At 44.9% G+C, this 22,956-nt stretch overlaps 1 protein-coding gene across 6 annotated transcripts in view; it reads left to right on the top strand.

Moving 5' to 3' along the window:
• Fndc3b (fibronectin type III domain containing 3B) overlaps positions 1-22,956 on the top strand; it is a 296,408-nt gene that overhangs the window by 58,608 nt on the left and 214,844 nt on the right. For all 6 annotated transcript variants that reach the window (XM_055625918.1, XM_055625922.1, XM_055625916.1 and 3 more), the window contains exon 2: positions 14,204-14,342. In XM_055625918.1, coding sequence (XP_055481893.1) covers positions 14,232-14,342 — 111 coding nt within the window. In that variant the 5' untranslated portion in view covers positions 14,204-14,231. The remainder of the gene's footprint in view (positions 1-14,203; positions 14,343-22,956) is intronic.

The following is a 22,956-nucleotide window of genomic DNA, read 5'->3' as shown; positions in this document are numbered from 1 at the left end:
CTATCTATCTATCTATCTATCTATCTATCTATCTATCTATCTATCTATCTATCTATCTATCTATCTATTCATTTATTTATTTATCCATTCATTCATTCATTCATTCATTCATTCATTCATTCATTCATTTATTTATTTATTTATTTATTTAGTGCCTTCCTAACTGAAGTAACATGATGATTATGATTTTTGCTTTGCTGTCAAAGACAAGTGGCCAGGGCCTAAAAAGCCACACTTTTCAGGCACCGCAGTTTTGATTGCCTAGTACATACTATTACATACTGAAACATCTCTGAAACAGAATCGCTCCCTCAGAGTGTTCTATTTTATTGTGCTTCAGAAAATAATTTCATGGCTTAGGGCTTTAAATTTCTCAATTAAATTTTATTTTATTTGTTTATTTGTTTTGGTGCATGTGTCTGTGCACACATGCATGGGGAAGCCAGAGATGACCTTGGGTGTTGCCCCTCAAGGCTGTCCACCTTTTGAGGTGAGGTCTCTGGCTTACAACTCACTAACTAGGCTAGGTTTTGGGGATCAAGCCTACATCCTCAAGCATTTTACTGACTGAGTTAGCTTCCTAGGTCTGGTGTGTGTGTGTGTGTGTGTGTGTGTGTGTTTTAATTAAGCAAAATGATGCTTTGAGAGATTTATCTAGAAAATGAAGTGAGCCTTCCACAGTTCTGCTCTTACCTTGGGAGGGATTCTGGAGAATGGCAGTGAACAACACCTGCTTTGTTGGCCCAGAAGGGAAGGCAGCCGGGGCTTGTGAGCAGGGCTTTTGGAGTGACTCACCATCCAGCGACCTTGGGGAGTTGTGTGGAACTGTGGAGGTGCTCGGTGCCGAATGCCTGCTTCCTGTGTGAGCACCTATTGTGCAGCCGGCCTTTGAATGGGAGGCCTGTGAGAAGTGGTTCCCACAGGGCTTCTGGGCAACGTAAATGCGCGTTCCACTTGGGGTCAGGCGAACAGTGCCTGGCAAAAAGCCCTTTGCAAAGAAAGATATTTTGGAGTTCCACTTATTTATAGTGGCCATGGAAAATTAATATGCCCGTTAAATCTATTTTTAAAAATGAAAGGGAAGTCTCTCGTCCACAGCGAGTTTGCTGAATGCACGTCTGTTTGCCGTGCTGTATTTTGACTTTTGCTAGTTCACTACTTTAGGAAGTGAATTTCAATGTCTTCCTCCTCATTCTGTCTGTTTGAACTTGAGGTTCTTGTCTGAAGAGTTCTCTTTATGCCTCAGGAAAGCTTTGCTTTTTTTTTTTGGTAGATAGAAATAGAGGAGTGACCCTATGCAATACTGAATGAAATCGGTGCAGGATTTCAGATGGGCTCGAGTGAGTGGCTGGTGGGGGTGCGGAGACCTGTCAGGTAAGGCTCTTAGCGAGTCATGAGCACACAGTGTTAGCCGTCCTGGCATCTGCGATGTTGATCTCTGCTTTAGACGGCGGGTGTGAGTCTGGTGGCAGGGGGAAGAGGGATGCCATTTTACACTGCAGAAGTACCAGTTGAGCTTGGGCAAGCACAGGGACTCTCCGTTTTGACAAGTCGTGGATCTCTATAGTAGGCCCCGTTGGTTGCACAAGGAAGCCTCTTTGACGCGGGATGGGAGATACAGTAGCCAGGCTGGTGGGTGTCAAGGCTCTGGGAAAGGAAAGTCTTCTCTGTGGTGCTGGGGAGATGCCTCAGTGGTTTAGAGACGCCTCACCGCTCCTGCCGGGGACCCGAGCTCAGTTCCCAGCACCCGTGTGGAGCGGCTTACAACTTCCTTTAACTCCGGGAGATCCAAAATCCGTGGGCACCAGCTTTCATGTGTGCACACCTGCACACAGACATGCACACATACACATAATTACAAATAAAAAAATATTATTTTAAAATGAAGATTAAGGCAGGGCCATGTTCTGAGGACCTTTACCTTTTCAACACCTGTCAGATTTCAAGGATAGTAAAGAGGCCACAGCTGGGAAACCAAATTTAGACAATGGGGCCTACAGATGAAAGGCCGCAGACAGAATGGAGGTCGGCAGACATGCGTGGAGTTTTGCCAGGAGTGCCTGGTGTGGATTTGTTCCTACCTAATCCCAGATAGTGTTTCACCACAGTGCTCTTTAACCTCTTGCCTTTATTCTAGACTCCTACACCAGGGCCTGGCACTCGGTGGTATTTGTTAGGCAGCGGCTGAGTGTCTTTGGTCAGGTCCATTGATGGTGTTTTAGAGTGTGCCTTTTGGCTAAGTCCTGTTGGGCATATGGTTAGCGTTTTGTTTCTTACCAAGAAAAGTAATCCAAGGTTCTTTTTCTACCTACTGGATAAAAGGCCTTAAAAACAACAGAATCTCAAAAACTGCTGTAGCAAAGCCCTGACCACCCTCTGAAGCAGCCGCTCTCTCGCCAAGCCACCCCTCCTGTAAAGTCAGTTTGCTTCTGTGCTTAATCATGGCACCCTCCCTCCTCACCGAAGGGCCACTTCCGTCCTTCATAATTGATTTCTGTTTTTTTTTCTCTGCTTTTAAGTTGTTTTTTTTTTTTTAAGCTTTATTACATTTTATTGTGTATGTGAGTATATGTGTGAGTGTGTCTGTGGATGTCTGGAGTGGATGTGTATGAATAGGTGTGAGATGTGTGTGTGCTTGAGAGTGTGTATGTATGTACTTGAGAGTGTGGATGTATGAGTGTGTGTGTATGGGCTTGAGAGTGTAGGTGTATGGGTTTGTGTGAGTGTGTATGTGTGAGTATGTAAGTTTGTATGTGTATGTAAGTGTTTGTATGAGTATGAGTGTGTGTCAGTGTGTAAATGTTTGCGTGAGTGTGTATGGTTATGTGTGTTTGTGTGTGAGTGTGTGTGGTGTGGTGTGAGCATGTGTATGTGAGGGAGTGTGTGTTACGGAGGTTAGATTTGGTCCTTTCCTTCCTCTGTGTTGGTTGCAGGGATTGACTTCAGGTAGAAACCGGTACCTTCACCTCTGAGTGTTTCTCCATCCTCTGCTCTCCATTCCAGCCATCTGAGCTAAGTGACTGTGTGACAGAGTTGCTTAACTCTCTTCAGGGTGTCTTAAAGTGTGATGTGAAATGATGAACTGTGTCTTGGAAGTGGTTCACCCGAGCCTGAGCCATTTGTGTTTGCAGAAGGGCTAGGGTGGAGAGATGTAGCTCTCCTTGCCTTCTTTGGAACTTAAACCTTTGACACTCTCTAGTTTTGTCATTAGGCTCGTTGCATCTGATCGTCAAAACTCAACAGTTTACTCATTTTACTGTCCGCTCATCCAGCTTTGCTCTGTCGTGAGTGTCCATGTTCCCAGAGCTCTCTGAGAGCCCTGGCTCACTGCCACGTGTACCTCCATCTGCTTCTCCTGGGCGGGGACTTAGTTGTCATGTAAACAGTGCTGGCCATTCATACCAGTGTTGTGAGGCCCCATGGAACTAGTGTGATCGATGCTCAGACAGCCTCCAGCCCCTTCCTGAAAGCAAGCCACTGCCTCTGCTCACAAGACTCCTCTCCTTCCCTGTGAAAGGATGCTATGCTTGGTTAGTACCCAGGGAGATACTGAGATGCTCATATGAAGCAGTGTGGGAGTCATGTGTCTGAGAACCAACTACCCATTCTATACGTAGAGAGACCGAGCGTCAGGGAGCCTTTGCAGAAGTGCTCAGAGACCTGAGGTTCAGTGGGGCCTGTGTAAGTGCTTTCAGGGTACCAGGAATGCTGGGTCTGCCTGAGGCATGTGCTGGGGCTGGGAGGGAATGCAGAGTTTCAGACCCCCTCCCTGCCTCCCAGCCCCGCCCGCCTCTATCAGGCTTTCAAGGTGGCTCTCAGACTGCCCTCATCTGACTTTCCTTATACTGCTCCCTGGAGAAGAGTGTAAGGAAATATACACGAAATTTCACATTTCACTGAAAATTCATGTTTTCAGTTACTGTCACCCTTTGAAAAAAAATATGCAGCCAAGTTGGCTTGAGAGCTTGGGAGAAGGGCTCATAGTTCTGGAATGTTTTCTTGTGATGCTAGGCTGTTATCCTTGGGCTGTCAGGGAGGGGTGTGAGAGTTGCTGTGGTATGAGGAGACCTGGAATCTAGGTGTTCCAATGAAAATGTCTGACTATGCCAGCAACCTTGCTTAAACACCATTTGAAAACAACGAAGAGAGCAAACAGACCTTTGGTAAACTTTTTCTGTAGATAAGCCCCTTTCCCCTTTCGGCTAATATTTGCAGAACTGAGTTGCTACTTATGTGAGATATGGGTTTGAGGTCCTGAGATTGTGTGTATGTAGTGATGTAATTTTTTCCGTAAAGGTTTGGTGTGTGCAGGGTGCTATGAAAGCAACCTCTGTATATTAATGGAGACTTATATTTGGACTTTCTTTCCTCCTGAAATTAGTACTTTTCCCAAGTAACTCTGTGGGTTCTGCCATGACTACACTGTGCATGATTTAAGCAAAGCCACGTAAAAGTATTAAAGCCAAGTTACAAGAAGCAGCATCTGTGGGCACTGTCCTGACCCCTCTAGTACCCAGGCTGGGACTTAGGACATTAGGCCTGTTAGATTCTGTTCGAAGCCCACACCTATGGATCTCTGGACTTCTGAAGATAGGGTGTGCATGGTCAGCTCGTTAGCTTCCCTCTCTTTCTCTCAGCATTGGAACAGGAAGCTCTCTGCGGCTTGTCATTCATTTTGATGTGCTATCGTGCTACGTTAATGGAAAGAACTCCATTTCACAGGATTTCTGTCAAAGCTCTAGTTGGATGCAAAAAGACGGAGTGTTTTTAAGGTTAAGATTTTTTTTCCAGACAGCTGTGATTTGACTTCACTAATGAACGCATATCAGACAAGAAGGCAAATTCCAGACTCTTCGTGCCTCAACCAACCAGCTGGGCACATACCTCTAGGTACTGCTCATGTCTCAAGAGGTTTTTCTGCATGAACAATTATCACCTCCCCTTCCTTCATTCAAGTGGCAAGCCATGGCAAGTGTCTCTCTTGCACAGTGCAGAGCCCAGCTGTAAAATTAGATTTCATTGGCATAAAAACACAGCAACTGCCGGCACAATGTGCGTTTTGCTTTTTCATCATTCTACTCAAGTTCTTCTTCCCCTTTAATAAGGAGGCCGAAGCCACTCCCAAACGAGTAAGAAAGACAGTAAGTTTTCAGATTCTCCTTTTGATTCCAGCTTTATTTTAATCTGTGTTAAGTAAGCATGGCAGGGAATTGGTGCTAAAAAAATACAGTCTCTTAAGACCAGAAAGGAACTTGAAGGCTCATCTCTAATTCTGTTACTTTATAAAAGACAAAATTAATTGCTCACCTATAGAGTCCATTACTGCTAAGCCCCAGATTAGAACTCATGTTTTCTAGTAGGCAGTGTTGGGGCAGCTTCCCTATCAGGCCTCCCTCCCTGCCTCTCTCCCTCTTAACTTTCCTCCCTTCCTGTCTTCCTCTTCCTCCCAAACTGGTCCTTTGAGCTGCTTTCAACAGTGGAGCATGGGGGAAAACTCAGTTAGCATTCCCTCCTCCTCCATTCTTTCCATGTCTTTTTTCCTTTTCCTTCCAACTATTTAGTTTGGTTTCCCAAGCAACAAAGGGAGAGCATTTACCTGTACCAAATACCTTTCCTCATGGTCACACAGAGTATACAGGAGAGATTTAATGCAAGGCCATTCAGCGAACCATCTCTGGGCTTTTGTGACCGGTGGCTGTGCCTACACATCGGGCTCATGGTAGCCACTGTGCTGATAAGTGTAGCGCTCCTGGGAAAGGAAAGAGAAGCTCTATTTTTCAGATGCAGGGTAGTGGTCAAAATAGCTATGTGCTCTTAGGATTTTGGAGGTAAGCGGAGATTTTGGTTTGTTTCCATGTTGTTTTAATCCCCATTCCCCTCTGTCAGTTCTGTTGCTGTTTTCATAGTTGTTAGATTAAAACAGCAGCAGCAGCAATAACAACAAACCCTGGTTAGGGGATTGGAGAGATGGCTTGGTGAGTAAGAGCCCCTGTGCTTGCAGAAGACCCATTCCTATTCCGAGCAACCACATGTTGGCACATAATCATTCAAAACCCTGTTGCTGGGAACCTGATGTCCTCTTCCTACCTCCTCAGGCACCAGGCACACATGTGGTACACAAACATACACGCAAGCCAAACACTCATGCATAAAAACTACATTAAAAAAAAAAAATCCCGGTTAGCTTTGCTGAAAGGCTTGGTAGGAATGATAGCATCTTCAGGGTTTCCAGGTCTGGAATCAGCAGTCAAGGGGTTACTTTTCAAAACCAGTGTGAGGTAGAGAAGGGAAGAGGGAAGTGGAGTAGAAGACGGTGCTTGACAGCATCTATTGCAGGACAGGGTACAGAAGGCTGCCTTGCTAGTTCATAGGCCCTCTTCTGAAGCTGGCTAAGAAAGAGAAGGAAGGAAGAGTGCTGTTAGGAAGTTGTCAGTCCACATGACTGACAGTAGCCACCATCTGAATGGGAGAGGCTCCCCAGTGCAGTCTGCTTTTTTGGTTTGTTTGTTTAAGATTTATATTTATTTATGTTTACAGTATTCCGCCTGCATGTGTGCTTGCAAGCCAGAAGCAGACACCAGATCTCATCGTAGATGGTTATGAGTCACCATGTGGTTGCTGGGAATTGAACTCAGGACTTTTGGAAGAATAACCCAGTGCTCTTAACCCCTAAGCCATGTCTCCAGCCCCCAGTTCAGCCTTTTCTTTACTCTCTGTGTCAGTTTTTTTCTTTTTTTCACTACAACTACAACATAAACACACAAATCAGCTACACAAATGTCTGTCATAACTTAGTTTTATTAGGTTTTGTTTTTCTGTTGGAAGTGATTTAGAAGCCAGTCTTGCAATCCCTTGTAAAACCCCAGTCATCTCATGGTTAAATTAGTTTAAAAGATAATACACGCTATAGTAATTCCTTAATAGCCTCCCTAACTTCCCCATCAACAACAGCACAGCCCTCCCCCACCCAGCAGCACAGTCCCTCTCCCAGCTTCTGACGACTTCACAGTTTCCAAACATCATTTGACCCGACGCATACTTCACGTTTCCCAGAACCGTTAGAAAAGCCCCTTTTCATGTTAGAAAGCGAGAGCATTTTTCTGGTAGAGCATTAATAGTTTTCAGAAATTTGATCTGTGCTGCTTTCGCTGTTAAGACTGATCTGTTTGTTTGTTTTTTAAATGCTGTACCACTGTGTTGGCTGATCACCGAGTGGCCGGGACTGCAGGCGTGTATTGCCTCACTTGGCTTCGATTGGTATTTTTAGTAGAGGAGTCTTTCGTGAAATCTGAATCAAGCTGTGATGAATTTTCCGAGCGAGCGAGCCCATGGCAATATCCTCTTTAGACTACAGAACAAGCATGTAGAATTCAAATATTTCCATGGCATTTAGCTAGTCTGATAGTGTCTATTTAGTCTGTTTTTATTGGAAAAGACACTAGCTGTATGGAATATGAGGACTCAAAGTTAACATTAGTGACTTTTGAAGGACGAACTTTGAGGTTTGTACAAGTTCCTCTTAGGTCCGCATGCTTGATAGGTTTAGAAAGCAAAGTTGTGGGATGGGGAGACAGAGGCAGGATGCATGGGCAAAGTTAGTGAGTGAGATGGACCAGCTGGAATTTTCAAGCTACAAGTTCAGTGAAAAACCCTGACTCAATAACCAGTCTCTCTACACACCCACACACCCACGTGTACACAGTTGTGCATGTGTGTCTGCATCTATTTGAACAAGCATCCACACACGTACACACACCACGCAGGCATATAGAATGCAAAAAAAAAAAGATGCATTGAAATTAGGCCGTGAACGCGAAAGTTCAAACTGACACAGTTGCCCCCGTGCTCCCTGGAGTAGAAGTCAGCGCATCGTGCCTGCTCTGGGTTCTGGTAAGGTGAGCATGCCGGCTGGGCCTGTGCTTGGCAGTGCTAGCTCTAGACATTCATCTCCCATAAAGCACCCTGGCCCTGCTCCTGGCGTTCTGATGGGCTTGCTTTGTTCCTTTTGGTGCGGTTCTGTTGCTCTGTCTCTTCTCATCTGAAACTAATTTGTGTACTGTACTGCTAAGTCACATCTTGAATTAATGTAAGGAAATTTGGGTCATTGGCCCACTTGAGTGAGGATCAGGACATTTTGTTACTAAATTGAAGGCCAGGTTCACAGACGTTAAGAACTCCCAGCAGCAATTAGAGCGCTGGCTTCTAAGAAGCACATTCTTCCTGGTATATAGTTGCTCCTCTGGCCTCTGGAGATGGAGCAGTAGTTCTCTCCTGCAAATCAGGTTTTTCATGAATTTGGCTTTTATGTTTCATAGAGTAGGGCCAAAATATCTTTTCAGACTTGAAGGAAGGCAATCAAAGAAAGAAGGAAAAGTACCAAACCAAATGCCTAGAGAGATGGAGAGACTGGCACCCCTTTTTGAGATTATTTTAGAATAATTTTTTTTAAGGAATTAATTATAATAGTGAAGAGCTGTTTCTTTCATTTCTAGAATGCCTCCCCCCACCCTCCGCCTTGTAGCTCAGGAGCTAATGGCGGGGTGTAGCCTTGCCAGCAGTGAACCAGGGATTTGCTCTCCATGGAGAATGGCTGTGAGCCACAAGGGATCACGTGGCGTCTGCCCCTTTCATTCAGAACAGAACTGGTCAGGCACAAAGCGCTTGTGGCTTTAGTGTTTTGCTGTGTGGTTATGGGGAGAGGTTGTGAGAGCCTGTGGTTGTCACCAAATTCTTAGAGCTGGAAGTCTAGGTAAAGAGTTAAATAGAAGAGGGAGCCTTGGAGGACTGTGTGTGTGCACGAGGGGAGACTTCAGCAAATTAGAAGAGTCTATTGTAGATGCAATCCTTTTCCTGTTTATCTTTTCTGGTTGGTTTCATAGCATGCAAAGGTTAGTGGTCTCAAGGATTGTGAGTTCTCCTGTGGACAGAGCCTGTGCAGGTGGTGCCTCTTTGACTCAAATATGTACGTCCTAAGGTAGATTCGCCCAGCTCAGATCCATATCTCTTGGGCAGAAGGCCAAGGAACTAATTGACTGCTCCACTCTTGAGACTCTCCAGCTGAGGTACACATCAATTCTAGGCTTCCTTTCCCAACGAGTACACATTAGTTATCCTTGAGGCGGATAAGGGAGCCACGGGCAAGGAAGATGGTGTTTTAAGGTATATAGTGGAGTTTCTGAGGCCTCACCCAGAAAAGACCATTCTTCTTTTGTATATGGAACTGACTGTTGGGTTTGCAGACACCAAGGAAGTTCCAGACACCAAATTTACAGTATAGTTCTGAGATTACAGAGAAAGTTATCAATGATTTTGTGTGTGTGTGTGTGTGTGTGTGTGTGTGTGTGTGTGTGTGTGTGTAGCATGGGCCTGGGATATAGGACACAGAGAGACTAGGTGTAATAACTCACAGGAGCAAGTGTGGTGGTACGATGTTTGTGATTTACAGTTTGAGGCCAGCTTGTGCTACATAGCCAGAACTTGTCTTTATAAGACAGACAGTCAGACAGACAAGACAGACGAAGAAACCAAAAAAAAAAAAAAAAAAAAAACAAAAAAAAAAAAACAAAAACAAAACACTTCGAAGCAGAGGTGAGTTTCTTTGCGTACCTCAGGCTAGAATGCTACAGAAATTCGCAGGCAGGCCACCTTCTTATGATTGCTCTTACCATTGTCCACCATGGCCCCAGGTGCATTTTATTAAAACATGTATGGTGTGCTTGCTGTGTGGTAAGGAAGATCAGTAATTCAGACCCCAGATCATTACAAATGAGTCCTGCTGGATAGCAAGTCTCCCACCAGAAAGACACCACTGCATATCCACTCGCATGCTTTCTTTTTCTACCTTTGCGTTCATTCTTTGACAGTCCCTACTTGCCTGTCCTGTTCTCTCTGCGGTTTATGGTGCTAGGCTGTTTCTGCTCTAGGGTAGTTTGGAGGAGCAGCTTGCTAGGTGGCCGCCTTGTTAAGTGTCTGGAGATAACTGACTATGGTTTCCACATTTCCCTTGCATTCTTATCAGATGATAAATGTCCCGTGTGTGCTCGCAGAGCGCAGAAATGGCTGTTTAAATGTTGGCTGCGCGGCTGCCTCCTCTACCAGTCTGTTACCTCATATTCTGTTGGAGGTAGTCTGGTTTATGTGTGTGTGTAAAATCTTACGTATTATGTATGAAATCTCTCTCTCTTGTGTGTATGTGTGTTTGTGTGTGCATGCGCACACGAGCTGTGAGCCATGTGGAAGTCAGAGGGTGTCCTGCAGGAGTTGTCTTTGGGTCTCTTTAATCCCATTTTTGTAGGACTTGGAATCTAACACTACTTTGGGTGTGAGAGTACTGTAACTTAATGGCATAGGTTGTGTCATGTTGAAAGCGGGTCTTATTATTCAACAGTAAGAGAACCAGAAGTATTTTAAAACTGGAATTGTCATTGTTAGAATTGTTGGTGCCCCGTTATTCTTTGTTCCTAGGAGACCTGGAATACTTGAATTTTGTATCTAGTTAAAACTTGTTATCCAGCCTCCCGATCTGCTACTACTGCCGGAACCTATAGAAGAAATAATGATACATTGTAGCAAGATAATACTTTGAATTTTGCATTTGAGACCAACTCCAGTTTAGACAGTGTTGGACCAGTGAGCATAAGTAACTGCCATCAGAGCCTGATTAAGGAGCCATTCCCCCAGCACGCTCTTTTCTGTCCTCAAAAACCTCTGTCCTTACTATACCCTAACATAATGATAGAATTCCAGGACCTACAAGGTCCAGGTAGGTTTGGGTCAAGGAGGAGCGGTCAGGTCATGGTTTACTCCTGCCTTCTTGGGTGACCAGAGAGAGAGCTCGGGTTGCATTCAGCCTAGGAGATGGTCTAGGAGATGTGCTGCCAGTGGGAGAGGACCTTGGTGCTCATTGCTGTGGAGGGGAAGAGCAAGAAGGCAGGGGTCAGCATCTACATCACTTACTCCAGTGACTGCCCGAAGTGCCTGTGTGGGACGAATGAGGGAAGCATGCAAAAGAGCAGAGAGTACTTCTTTTTTTCTTTTTCTTTAAAAAAATTTTTTTTATTAATTACAGTTTATTCATTTTGTATCCCCCCTGTAGCTCCTTCCCTCCTGCCCTCCCAATTCCAACTTCCCTCCCCCTTCTCCACCCATGTTCCTCTCCAAGTCCACTGATAGGGGAGGTCTTCCTCCCCTTTCTTCTGATCCTAGTCAATTAGGTCTCATCAGGACTGGCTGCATTGTCTTCCCCTGTGGCCTGGTAAGGCTGCTCCCCACTCAGGGGGAGGTGATCAAAGAGCAGGCCAATCAGTTCATGTCAGAGACAGTCCCTATTCCCGTTACTATGGGACTCACTTGGAGACTGAGCTGCCATGGGCTACATCTGTGCAGGGGTTCTAGGTTATCTCCCTGAATGGTCCTTGGTTGGAATATCAGTCTCAGAAAAGACCCGGTGCCCAGATTTTTTGGTTCTGTTGCTTTCCTTGTGGAGCTCCTGTCCCCTCCAGGTCTTTCTACGGAGAGTACTTCTTAAAGCAAGCAAGACTCCAACAGACATTATTGTCTGTAAGCCAACTTGCATTTCTAGCCTCTGTGTGTGTATGTGTATGTTTCCGTGTGTGTGTATGTATGTGTGTGTTTGTATATATGTATGTGTGTTTGTGTGCATGTATGTATATGTGTGATCATGTATGTATGTATGTGTTTGTGTATGTGTGTGTGCACACATGCATTCACGCAGATGAGGCATTAGTGAACCTCTGTGTTTGTCCTCTGATGCCATCACCTTGTGTGTTTGTTTCTGTGTTTTGAGAGAGGGTCTCCACATTCGCCCGAGCTCACTGATTGGGCTCAGTGGGTTGGCCAGTGAGCCCTTGGTATCTTCCTGTCTCCACCTCCCAAGCACTGGGATTATGTGGGAGCCACCCTGGGCAGTGTCATGTGTGGGGGTCCTCATGCTGGCTCAGCGTCATTTTGCTGATGGAGCTGTGTCCCCAGTCCCAGCATACACTTCTTGAGAAACATCAAATGAAATATTACACTGAAGAAACAGGTGCATTTGAGGAAGAAGTAGCATCTTGTCCTTTCAAAGTGGGTGAAGTTAAATGTATTAGGACATAACAGACCTGGGCAGGAGTGTTCCTTACTTGGCAGGCGGTTGAAACCACACAGTTAAGTGGTGACAGTGTCTGAGGCTTATCTTGGTTTTAGTGTAGGAGATTCAGGCTAGACCACCTTGGCTGTGGGCTCTATTTTCATTTGCTTAGGAGCTGAGAAACCATTCTACAAAAATAGCAGAACAGTACCATTAACGCTGGATTATAAGACCTGTTATTAGGGAATGTACTTCCCCTATTGGGACAGGGCTTCCTTGTCAGGTTCTCAAATAAGGAGTTTCTCCATATGGAGTTATAATGGATAGTATAAAAATTTGCCTATTTAAAATAAAAACATCTCTTGGGTGGCCTTTGGGTATTATTAGATGCTTCTGGGAGGGAGCTTTTTGTAGGCAAGATGAAGGGGAAGCCGAGTGTAATGTTCAGAATGGAGGTACTCAGTAACGAAAACAAATACTTTGTTTCTACCTTACTTATCCAGTACAAATCCAAGACAGCTACTCAGGAATTTCTGTTGCATTTGGACTGACTGGACCATTAACAGTAAGATATTCATTAGTCAAAATTGCTATGAATATAAAAATTTGAAGGAATTTTTATGAATGATAAAACTTTAGCCTTTAAATTTGTTTCTGAAATCATTTAAAATTGGGCATGTGTGATACACACACACACACACACACATTTTTCATGTTGCTAGCCTTTTCATGCCACAGTGGATGAATACAGGAATACTTTTTATGGAGCAGGCTACAATCCTCTAGGAATTTACTGTTCTTTTCTTCCTGTTGTGCTGTCAAGCTGACTACAGAGGAAGGTGCAATTATGGTTGGAAAGAAAAAAAAAAAACCTTTGTGCTATTTTGAATAATAGTGTGAATTTTATTTATTCTGTGGAAACAAGGAAATCTGCTTTTGAGCCCACTGGCTGGCGTGTGACAGATACAGAAGGGCCCAACATGTTCCTGAGAAAGGAGATCCTGTATGTTCAACCCAAAGAAATGATCCAGGAGAGACAGACCATGGTTGATTGTCTAGTCAAGGTTTCTGTTATTTCGGTCTTAGTCAGTGTTCTATTGCTGTGAAGAGACACCACGGCCACAGCAAGTCTTATAAAGGAAGACATTTAATTTAGGCTGGCTTATAGGTTCAGAGGTGTAGTCCATTATCATCATGGGAGGAAGCATGGCGGCTTGTAGGCAGACGTGGTGCTGCAGAAGGGTTGCAAGTTTTACATCTTTATCCACAGGCAGCAGGAAGAGATTGCCAGGCTAGGCCTAGCCTGACCTTATGAGACCTCAAAGCCCACCTCCACAGTGACTCACTTCCTCCCTACCTCCTCCACCAAGGCCACGCCTCCTAATAGTGCCATTCCCTATGAGCCAAGCATTCAAACAGGAGTCTAGGGGGGCCATTCATACTCAAACCACCGCACTGATCATCAAGCTAATGGCTAAGTCGGAGACTTCAGTGTATGTATCCATCTCTGTTTGCTCGTTGCATTAAAAGCTTCTGAATGTTATTTTGATTTTAATGAGAGGGAGAGCTTTCTGCTAACGGCAAGCGTGGTTCTTCTGGGATGTGTTTTTGGTCTTGGTCTTTACCACCCTAGTTTCTGTTGGTCATTTTCGCCATCTCGAAATGTGATGTTCGGGTGCCTGAGAGATGGCTCAGCGGTTAAAGGCACTTGTTGCTTTTGCAGAGTGCAGTTCTTAGCACCCATTGTGGGTGGCTCACAACTGCCTGTGAACCCCAGGTTCATTGGATCTGAGTCTTTTTTGGCCTCCGTGGGTGAGCATGTGACCTGCTCATAAATAGTTACTTTAGAAAATGCGATCTCATTTTCCCCTCAGATTTCTCGGGTAGGGTTGTTACCATTATTCATAAGCTGTAAAGTTTTTAACAAAATGCTTGGAGCCTCGCTTTGGTCAGTGAGTTCTGCTTACTTCCTGGTCCTTGCTGCTCCTTAGCAGCAGTTTTCCGTGATGACAGTCATACGGGCTTCAACAGAGATGGGGTACGTCCATTGCGCCCGGGAGGTAACTTTTGTTATATGTTATTTTATTTTTGTAAACGTGGGCATTTCTCTTGCAGGTAGCCGGTTGAGGGCAATTCTCCATGAATGTACGTCACCATGATGATGACCGACCAGATCCCCCTGGAACTGCCACCCCTGCTCAATGGGGAGGTGGCCATGATGCCCCACTTGGTGAATGGAGAAGCGGCTCAGCAGGTCAGTGAACCTCGTCCAAGTGGGGAGCAGCTGAATATTTGGTTTATTTGGGGATTCAGAGGCCTTTGCTTTCTGAACTTTGTGGTTCTAGAGGTTTTTTTCCTTGTTGTGTAATTACTGTATTATCTTTAAAATACCTGAAGATATTTTTGAGATCAGAAACTTTTACCCCACTCAGCTCGTATTCTCAAAAAGTCAAGAAATAAGCTTTTTTTTTTTTTTTTTTAAAAAAAAAAAGGTTCTTTGTGAGATGGTTTATTTGCTGATTTCCTGTGCTGACAAATCTGTGTGACTCACTCAAGCCAAGGTAGCTGCCCTGGGACTCTGAGGGTCCCATGTGAGGGCGCTGTCAGAGGCCACGCCTGTGTCTCTCATGGCTTAACATGGCACTCAACAGCTACTTGGAGAGTCAGCCATGCAGTGCTTAGGGAAAAGACGAAACGGCAAGGGACAGCTGTGTTTATGTCATGGAACTCCATTGTCCCTAATAACATTGTTTACAAAAAAGGGCCTGCAAAAATGTGTTTGTCCCAACTTGTAATTATATAAATATTATTATAAAAAAAGAAAATTGTACATTTCTTAAGCACACATATTTTTAAAATAGTAGAGTTCTGAGTAATTACTTGAAAAATAGTTTTGCAGAACGTATTAGTAATTGAAGTAGATTGCACAGTCATCTGATCTGAGTACATCCTCCTCCCCATAGCGTGTTCTGTCATTTGACACTTGTGTCAGGGACATGACAGAGGTACTTTGTGTGTGCTGCCGGTGGCTCTGACGTTGCCGCTCCATCATTTATTCCCTTCTTCTGTGCTAGATTGTGACTCTCTGAGGAACAAAATCTATCTGACTGGAGCTGGAGAGATGGCCCAGCTAGTAAAAGCACTTGCTGCCCATGTACTATTTGATTCTTGAACACCCGTATGGGTTGAACTACCTGTGACTTCAGCTTTGGGGCATCTGCCATCCTTTCTGGTCTTCATGGGTACTGCACATGAGTACATATGCACACACCTACTCATATCAAATAGAAATAAAACTAATCTTAAAAAAAACACACACACACACACAGCTATGTACACCTAACAGGTACCTAGTATGGTTGTTTGGTAAAGGTCATCTCTTCTCATCTCTGTTGCAATGGCTCTCTGTTGGTCTGGATCAGACCCTATCATAATGTGTAGCATCTTCTCTTTAAACACATTAAAAAGCCACACGCCATGCAGCCATATAAGCCCTGCTCACTGCTGCCCTGTTCTCTATCCACCTCCTCCCTTACCTCTGCAGCTGACCCCTGTCAGCGAGCCTCTGTTTCCCCACCCCTCTTGCTCCTGGTCTTCAGCTCTGTAGTCCGAGTTATCTTCTTACAGTCCTCTTTGGTATTTCATTCTGTCTGGTAGGCTTCCTGTTGGCAATGCCTGCTGAGTTTATGCCTTGCCAGGTCTATTTCACCTGTGACTACCTGTGCCTTGTCAGTACCTGGCAGTTGTTTTTCCCTGTCTACCTGCTTCTGCTTTTTTGCCCGATTCTCATACAGAAGCTGGGACTATCTTTCTCAAATATAAACCATTTCATGGTCATCTCTTACCCAAAGCCACCCTGTCATCCCCGGAGCAGAGCCCAGTCATAGCCTATTACCTCACCTGGTCAGCCTGGCCTTTTTCTCCATCTCTGACGGTTCTCTCCCTGATGCTAATATTCTAGCTGTTTGCGGAAGCTCTGGAAATGCTGTGAGCGGTTTCAGGATTCAAAGTGCTGTCTCCTTCATTTTTACTAATTAAAAGAATTTAAAAAACCCAACGTATTCAGATGCGATTAATTTGGACAGTAACTCAGGATGCACATAGCCAGTCTTCCCGAAGCCACTTTCCTCGCTGCTGCGTCCCAGTTTTGTGTTCTGGTGATGTTGTCCTCAGTTTTATGATTTGGTTGGCCCAGAGTAGCCTTTTGTAGCTTGTTAGCAGCATAAAGAGCCCTCAGTTTCAGAATTTTCCAGTCTTCCCTTCAGAAGTGAACTCCTTTGCACAGAGACATGACTGAAGAGCGAAAGACTGGGTGTTTCCCAGAAGACACGGCCCTTCTGACTAGTGTGTAAGTGGAAGCTGCCTTCGTAAGTTTAGTCCTTTGGGAAGAGCCCTATAAAGCTAAAAATGGAAAATTTACTAATTCGATTATTTTAAATAGATAGCCAGCCTTTTCCACAAAAAGGAGGGTACACTTGAGAAATAGCACAGGGGTCTGAGGAGCTTGAGTTCAATGCCCAGAACCCCCGTGAAAACAGGAACGGGGATGATGTGGGCTTGTGATCCCGGCCTTGGATGCCGCAGACAGGATGGCCTAGCAGGCCTCCTAGCCAGCCAGTTTAGACTACTTGGCAAGTTCCAGGCCAGGGAAGGACTGTCTTGAAGGAAAGTTGCCCATGTCTGAGTAACAGCACTGGAGGGTGTCTTGACTTCCGTGGACACCCCAACATGTGCACACACGGGAACATGCTCACAAACATGCTCTCGTAAGCATCTACATGGGCGTACGCACAGTGTGATGGGGATTGTTTCAGTCTTTTTAATCTAACTCTTGGTTGTTCTGGAAGCATTAACATTTACCTGTAACTATTTGGCACTAATGTAAAACCCTCTTAAAGGGGAACACTCTTCAGCAAACTGTTAGGAATAGTTTGAAATATTTTACTCATCAGGTCCAGACCAAGACTTCTCCTGCCTGGGTGTTGCGTCTTCATCTATCACTGTGGCTCAGCACAGGCAGTGGTCTACATGGCCACTTTTCTTCTTCCTTTTTGTGCCCTGTGCCTCCTTCATCCCTTAAGCTTCCATTCCTTCCGTTGGCCCGAACTTGTGTATCGGGCCGGGCGAGAAGAGCAGAATCCTGCATCCTGGGTGCTAAACTTGAGCTAAGGAACAAATGAAAAAGACAGACTGCAGGAGCCAGGAAAACCAACAGTGACAGAGAAATACCAGACAGTTAGGACTGGGGAGCACAGTGATGTCACCTAAATAGACAGGTAACAAGGTGTCTCGTAAGAAAGGATTCAAGAGTCTTGAGTACTTGCTCTTGGCTCCTGTTGGCACTCATGACTTACTCTTAAGGGCCGGCATGGCCTGGTGCTCAGGTGAGCAAGCTGTGTGACAGGAGACTCAGTCAGCAGAGAGACGGAGCTGCACAGATGTTTCCTGAGGCTTTGGCTGTGTCCTCCTCTGAGGCATTGCTTCCTTAACTAGAACCTTTTGGAGGCACAGGATTGACCTCTGTGGCGAACCTTGCAGGCACATGTGGCAGACTTGAGGTGATGTTTTAATGGCAGGCAGTGCTATAGCAACGTAAATAGTACTTACCACAAGGAGCTAGCCTTGGCCACAGGGTTCTCTTGAACTGCTTGTGAGGAGCATGGATCATAGCGTACCTTGCACGTGTCTACACTGCTCTTAATGTTTGGCAGCTGTGCGGAGGCCAGTCTAAACATTTCGGTAAGCTCAAAGGACTCCTGCACTCCACCAGCACCGTCCACCACCCCAGGGCTCCTTCTCCTCCTCCTCTTCCTCCTCCTCTTCTTCCTCCTCTCTTTCTGAAGCTCCCCGGGTTTAAGTCAGGATTCTCAGCTGTGTTCTGACTCTAAATAGGAGAAACTTTTTCTTATTTGAAGCCACACTATATTTGAAAACTTAGATTTGTCATTTATGTAGGTAAGAGAAAAAGGAAATGAGTGGAAAGTGGAAAAAATATTTTTTAAAGTAAGTTATCCTCATCTTAAATGGGATTTTACTGAATACATTATCATTTGGAAAATGGACATCGAAACCCCATGAGCAGGAGCAACCTACCCATCAGCTTGGCTCCCCACACCACATACTTCACAGTTTACACTGAGGTTCCTGGAACTTGGTGTGTAGGTCAGTTTTACCAGTTACCAAAAAAGATAACTAGGACAAGCACCCTGAGGTAAGAAAAGTTAATTTTGGCTCAGTGTTTCAGAGACTCCTTGTCTTTGGGGACAAGCTGAGGCTGGACAACATGGTGGACAGGGCAGAGGGAGCAAGGGCTGCTCACTCCAGAAAGAGGGAGAGTCAGAGAGACAGAGAGAGAGAGAGAGAGAGAGAGAGAGAGAGAGAGAGAGAGAGAGAGGGAGAGAGGAGGCGGCTGTTCATTATGTAATATTTACAAACACTTTACTCCTTCATTGCCAAATATTTTATATTATGAAATCCCACATTTAACTGAGTCTGTCATGTGAATTTGTTGCTTTCTCTTTGCTCTGACAAATACTTGACAGGAGCAACTCCTGCCAGGAAGAAAGGGTTTGTTATGATTCATTTTAAGAGTACAGTCTGCAGAGGTGGGAAATCAAGGCAGTACAGTGTGAGGCAGTGGGTGAGTGAGACATCGGGTCACTTTGGGTCTGTGAGAGAGCAGTGCGTGCTGGTGCTCAGCTCGCTTTCTCATGGGCCGTTGTCCAGCCCATGGGTGGTATTGCCTACTCTTCCCACTCAGCCAATGCCCTGTAGAAGCTCTCTTGCAAACATGTGCTGCAGGCCATCTCCTAGGTGACCCTAGACCCTGCAACCTGATAGTGGATGGTTCCCACTTTGTGATATTATGAGCCATAGTGTTCTGAAGAGACGAGCATGTTCCAGTGCGGACGTGCTTTCATATCTCTTGGTTATAACTTGAGAATGATGTGGAATGGCTTCCTCATGAACGGCTGTTTCCCCAAGTGTTATTTGTCTTCTTTAAGCATTCGAAAAGTATGCTTATTTATTTTGTGTGGCTGTCACATCATTAGAGGACATGATGGTGAAGACAACAGGTGAGAACTGGTTCCAGGGACACAACTCAGATCTTCAGGTGGCAGTCTCAGCCCCCTAGTCTGCTACCTACCCTCAAGTAATGTGGTCAACCTCTGGATAAATATAGCCCCCTAAAGCTAAATAGACTTTGCTTCTCTTAATATGCCTAGTTCACTGTTCCTGAGAGTAACACTCACATTTTGATTTGAGTTTTTAACATAAGTTTTGAGCCTGGAAGAGTCAGCATCTACTCAGTTTCTGATAGTGCCACTGAGAACGTGGTGGCTGTGAAAGAGATGTTCATAGAAGGAGGCAGTAGTGGCGTCATTTGCTACTGTGTCTCCAGAACTTGTAACTTAGATCTGGAGAAGGGGATAGCTGTTGATAGGTGAATTCATTGAGGGTCAGTCCCAGTGGTCAGGGACCTGGACTGCATGGTCCCTGTGTGGCAGTAGGCACAGGCATTAAGTGAATGTTCTATTTATCGTGTTTTAGTTTTCTTTTTAAACTTTCAGAATATTCCTTGTTTTTATGGAGTTTTTTTTTTTTAACTTTAACTTTTAAAAAACATTTTCATGAACTTAATCTTCTGAAATATAAAAAGAAATTCATCGGTCTAGCCATCCCAGGGTAACATGCCTTCTTCTGACTTGCTCTGGGCTGAGCTGTTAAAAGAGACCTCATGTCTTTTTCTCCTGACTTGGTTCACTCCCCAGGGCTGGCCTGTAAGTCTCTATTTTATTGAGAATAAACTTTTTCTCATTTCTTTTTTTTTTTTCCTGTTTGGTTTTTGAAACCTCTTTTTCCCCCGGAAAGAATCCATAGCCAGAGTTTTCCTGACATTCTTTTGAATACACGCTTCTAGACAGTATATCAGGCCGAGAACTTTCCGTGTTCCCGACAGTGCTCATCACCAGTGCTCTCCTAGTCCTGTGACCTTTTCCATTTGGTCTGAGATCTTAATAACATCTTCCATGACAGCTTCCCCTTCAATTTTCAGTGCTTACAACCTCGTATAGCACAGGTTTGGTCGCATGTAGAGTTATACGTATACAGTGGGTCTTTTCTACTTAAAACCCCAGTAGAAAGAAAGTCTGATAATTAATGTGGTAGATAAAAATGGATAAACAACTCTTGCCTATTGAAATTAAATCAGCCATCAGAGTAAAGGCCGCTGCTTTATCAGTGAACAGCACCATGTCTACCTTTCCTCGTCTGACAGAATCTCATTTTTCCCTGGGTCTTGAGCTGGAACACCTAGTGAGGCAAAGCTTGGTCTTTGGCCACTCCCTTCAGCGCCCTGCTCTTTCACGCTGCGATCCAGCTTCTGAACCACTCAAATCCAGAAAGACTTCTCTGCTGAGATTGGGAGTGGCAAGGAGTACAGGGTAGAATTCATGGGATAGATTATGGATTGACTAATAGATACATTCATTTTAATAAGTGTTTACAAACGTCTGCTGTGCCAGCACTGTCTTAGGGGCTGGAGACACAAAGATGCTAGACGCTGCCCTTACCCAAAAGGAATGAAGAGTTTAGTTAAATATAACCCCGGATGCTGTACTTAACACACACGTCATACCTCATGAGACTGGGATGCAGAACATACCAGAGCATAGGAGATATGTCTGAACATAGAGGAGGGCCTGAGGGATGGACTAGGTAGGTGGGAAAACAGTAAGTTGGGCAGTGGGAGGCCTGGGGGAAGCTTCCTGAGGCCTGTAGCTCTTAGCCTTTTCAAACCAGGTAACCTACATCGGTTTCATTGAACAAGATTTTCTGTTCAATGGAGAGCTAGTATTTTAAGTTCACCATGAGCAACCCTCTCCTGAATAGATTTTGATTTCTCTTTCGTGAATGCTCTCATATGCATGTTTGTGTGTAGGTACACAGGTGTGCCTGTGGAGGGTGAAGGGCATTTTACATCACTACCCAAGAAAACTATCTAGTTCCTGAAAATGGCCTCTCACTGGCCTGGAGCTTACCAGTTAGGCTAGGCCTGCTGCTTGGTGAGTTCCAGGGCTCCTCTTCTTTCCTGCATTTTTAATGTTGAACATCAGGACTGAACTGAGGTCTTTGCGCTTTCAAGGGCAAGTGCCTTATCCACTGAGCAGCACCTCCCCCCCCCCCCCTTCCTTGAGCCTTTGCTTTCAGGCTTTTGTTACTGTTGTTATGACTTCTTCTCAACCCTCAGTGTTCCAGTCTGGTAGTTAGTCCCCATTGGCCCTGTGCTATTTCCCACCATCACTGACTCCATGGGATTGCAGATGGTCAGCGCAGTTCCCCAGCTGCAGAGACAACCACCCTTGTTCCCAGGACCCCCTTGCAACTTTTAAAAAGGTATGGGCTTATTTAGTCTGTGGTCTGATAATCCTTAACCCTTTTGCATCAGGTTTGCCAATTCTTTTCACTGCAAAAGCTGCCACAAGGCCCAGGCAGTGCAGAATCTCAGCCTTAGGAAGGTAAAATGTTGATCTCTGTTATTGGAGGGCGTTGTTATATGCAGCACCCACAATAATTAGGACACACAGCATGTAATTATGACAGTCCTGAGCTGTCTGGCTCGAGAGACACTTCAGAATTGAATTAGCCAAAGGCAACAATAGTCTGCAGTAGCCTGCAGATGAAGTAGTCGAGCTGCCCTCAGAGAGGAGGAGATGAGGGAAAGCCACTGGCGGGGCTGGGGTGCACAGCGCAGCAGAGGCAGGGTGGCGTCCTCTGATAGTCCCACCATTACCGTTGTTGGCAGCTTACTGCATCTTTGTCTGATTTCCCTTCATTAGGGAGAGAGGATTTGTGTCTCTGCTTTCCATGCTGTGGCCCACATCTGTGGTTACATACACGAAATGTCTTTGAATGGGCGAAGCATGAGAGAAATGAACACATTTAATTCATTTAGGACAGGGTTTGAAAAGCTGGCCACTTTTAAAATTTGCTGTAAGTCTTTAAAAATCAAATCCTCTACTTCATCATTCTTGTGCATGCTTGCGTATGTGTGCTGCCTGTGTGTCACGAGTGTGCGGGTGCGTGTGTATGGAGGCTGGAGAACAGCTTCTGTGGAGCCAGCTCCTCCTTCCATCTTTATGTGGTTACAGGAACTGAACTCAGGTGGTCAGGTTTGGGCAGCAGTTACCTTTACCTTCTGCACCATGTCACTGGCCTTTTCTTTTAATAAAAAGAAAAGCTTTATTTGATTAATTAATATCACTTTTATGTCAGCACACCTCTTGAGAAAGAAAAGGAGATTTATTTTGCCAAATGGTTGGTCTTCTATATTCCTGGGTTTCTTACTCTCAGAGCCACCCTCCTGCTATGGATTGAAAATATTTTGCAGAAATGAAGGCAAGTAGTGTCTGCAACTGAACACTCCCAAGAAACATGTTTTCTTTGTCATTGTGCCCTAAATAATAACATAATGTAACATAGTGACATAGAATATGCATCTAAAGAGACTATAAAGTCTTCAGGAATATGGCCGAAGGTTATATGCAGATATTTTGCCTTGTGTCATTTGTTCTGGATTTTTCAGGGCAAGGTCTTACTGCCCCCCCCCCCCCCCGCAGCCTGTAACTGAGAATGACCTTGAACACCACACACTCTTGCCTCCACCTCTCCAGGGTTGCAGCCATCTTCCCATCTTGCTATGCCGTTTTCACAAGGGACCTGAGTCTCTTTTAAGTTTTGGTGGCTACTGGTGGAAGAATGGGGCAGCTTATCCCTACGCAGTTCCCCTTAAATGCTGAGGAACAACTCTTGATAAAATAGGAAGACATAGACGAAGCCCTGGGCTTTTCCTGTTTATTCAGGAGCCC

Source organism: Psammomys obesus, unplaced genomic scaffold, assembly GCF_907164565.1.
Source record: "Psammomys obesus unplaced genomic scaffold, mPsaObe1.curated_primary_1811, whole genome shotgun sequence".
NCBI classification, from domain to species: Eukaryota; Metazoa; Chordata; class Mammalia; order Rodentia; family Muridae; genus Psammomys; species Psammomys obesus.
This window is presented reverse-complemented; position numbering and strand designations above follow the sequence as displayed.